Genomic DNA, 1,800 nt, shown 5'->3' with positions numbered 1-1,800 from the left:
CTATACACGTGAGCACATACCTTCCATATCCACACATATTTCTATATATGCTATACACAACACACACACACCTCTTCCAGTCCTTAGCCCTTGGAAAATAAGCTAGGTATCTTGTAGACCACTCCAGAGGTGCTGCTTCATTCAAATCAAACTGAGTCTGACGACTTTCTTAGTCTCCTGTTTGTTTATGACTGTGATGACCAGAATATTGAAAAAGATTAAGCTACTAATTTTTTAGAAAAATATATATTAATTTGATTTTACTCTTATACACTCCCAAGAGGATTCCCCCAAAACGGCGACACTCTCATCCTGAATCTGGATCTTCTACTTCTTCTTTCGGCAGCATTTCCGACCTCTTTTAGAACATTGACCTATTTGTTCTTCCGTTCTAAGACAGCTAAACAGAGCACACCGGCCGCCTCTTATTTTGCAGTATATTTTTCGGAGGGTTTTCGGGATGAATGCATCACCTGCAAGGGGGAAAAAAATCAAAGCACATTTTAGAAAGAGTGTTAGGAAGACATTGGATCCAGCAAACCATGCATTGCTGAATTAGTTCCTTTTCACATCTGTCTCTTTTCTCTTGTCCTAATAAATCAAAAGAAAAGTTAAGGGATGCCTAAGCAGGAAACAATGCCTCTATGGGCTGCAAATCAGCTGTGACCACACAGTAGCCTGGCCTCTAAGCCTTAATGTAAGAACTTGGAGTTGGGGACACCATTGTCCCTAGCACCTTCAAGCAGCCTAGGGTGCCACTCTACCTCCAACCACTAAGCCCATTTATAATAGACATCTGTGGGCTTGGGTATCAGACTAAATCGTTCACTTCCATCAGAATTAAAATTTCACATCAACTTTCTCTTGCCTCTTTAATTGTATCCCAGTGATGAAGTGGGTAAGTGGGTGGAGAGTTGGCTTCGGGGCATTATTTAGTCTTTGAAGAGTGGAACAGGACGAACTCGGAAGCCTGCTTTAATTTTAATGCTCTTTTGTTGCTGTTGTTTTCAAGACAGGGTTTCTCTAATGATTGTTATAGAAGGAAACACTGGCGATGTTTGGTTTCCACCCAACAGATCCATCTGATCTCTGGCTCACCAGGAACACAGAAAGGCCGACTAAATGACAAGTTCTCAACCCTCTCCCACCCTTAATTTCCCAACCCATCTTACCTGGAGCAGGCACCAAGAACAAGATGAGGAATGCAAATAGCAGATAATGGAGCCTCATAGCTGACTGCTTCCCAACAAGCCGAGACTGGGCCAAAAGGTGTGCTTGTCCGCCTATATAACGAGGTAAGCTATGATTGTCATTCTTGTAATGTCGTAGTGATGACAATATGACATACTTCCTGACGTGTCTTTCCAGTGTCTCTCACCACAAAGAACACACCCACTCAGCCAGGAGCTCACACACCTGATGGGAGTTGTCAAGCTTGATGAGACTCTTTTGAGGTTCTCTGGGCCCTGGGCACATTTCCAGATCAGGTTCTGGCTGTGGGTACAGATAGAACTGGTATGGACAAGGCATTTCTTTTGGGGGGGTGGCCCCAGGACATGTAGCCTGGGGCTTAATTGCCTTTGAATGTAATCTGCTTTCTGTAGCTACCTAAAAGCCTAGAAGAGACCAGACAGTCTCCTAAGAACCAAGAAAGTTAGGCTTTGAACAAGTTCAGAATTGAGGGACAGAACTAGAATTTAGATAGTAAAGATAAAAGAAACTTGGGCTATATTGAAAAGCTTTTGCTACAGGAATACTCTAGCTTAAATGACTCTTTTGTCCCATACTTTATCTTTGTCT

The 1,800-nt window shown here is 42.7% G+C and overlaps 1 protein-coding gene across 1 annotated transcript; it reads right to left on the bottom strand.

Moving 5' to 3' along the window:
- Nucleotides 1-327: 327 nt before the first annotated feature.
- Nucleotides 328-1,230, bottom strand: LOC130862509 (beta-defensin 14-like). The gene is made up of 2 exons (XM_057752103.1): nt 1,173-1,230; nt 328-473 (listed from the first exon to the last, which is right to left on the bottom strand). The coding sequence occupies exons 1-2, from the start codon at nt 1,228-1,230 to the stop codon at nt 328-330; spliced, it is 204 nt and encodes a 67-aa protein (XP_057608086.1).
- Nucleotides 1,231-1,800: the final 570 nt, after the last annotated feature.

Source organism: Chionomys nivalis, chromosome 20 (genome assembly GCF_950005125.1).
Source record: "Chionomys nivalis chromosome 20, mChiNiv1.1, whole genome shotgun sequence".
NCBI lineage: Eukaryota > Metazoa > Chordata > Mammalia > Rodentia > Cricetidae > Chionomys > Chionomys nivalis.
Note: the sequence above shows the minus strand (reverse complement) of the source record. Positions and strands in the feature narration are given on the sequence as shown.

What these genes read in the sequence shown, in the direction of transcription:
- LOC130862509 (XM_057752103.1), bottom strand. Translation starts at nt 1,230, where the DNA reads ATGAGGCTCCATTATCTGCTATTTGCATTCCTCATCTTGTTCTTGGTG. An exon ending in GTTCTTGGTGCCTGCTCCAG is followed by an intron (nt 474 to 1,172) that starts GTAAGATGGGTT and finishes TCCCCCTTGCAG; the next exon opens with GTGATGCATTCATCCCGAAA.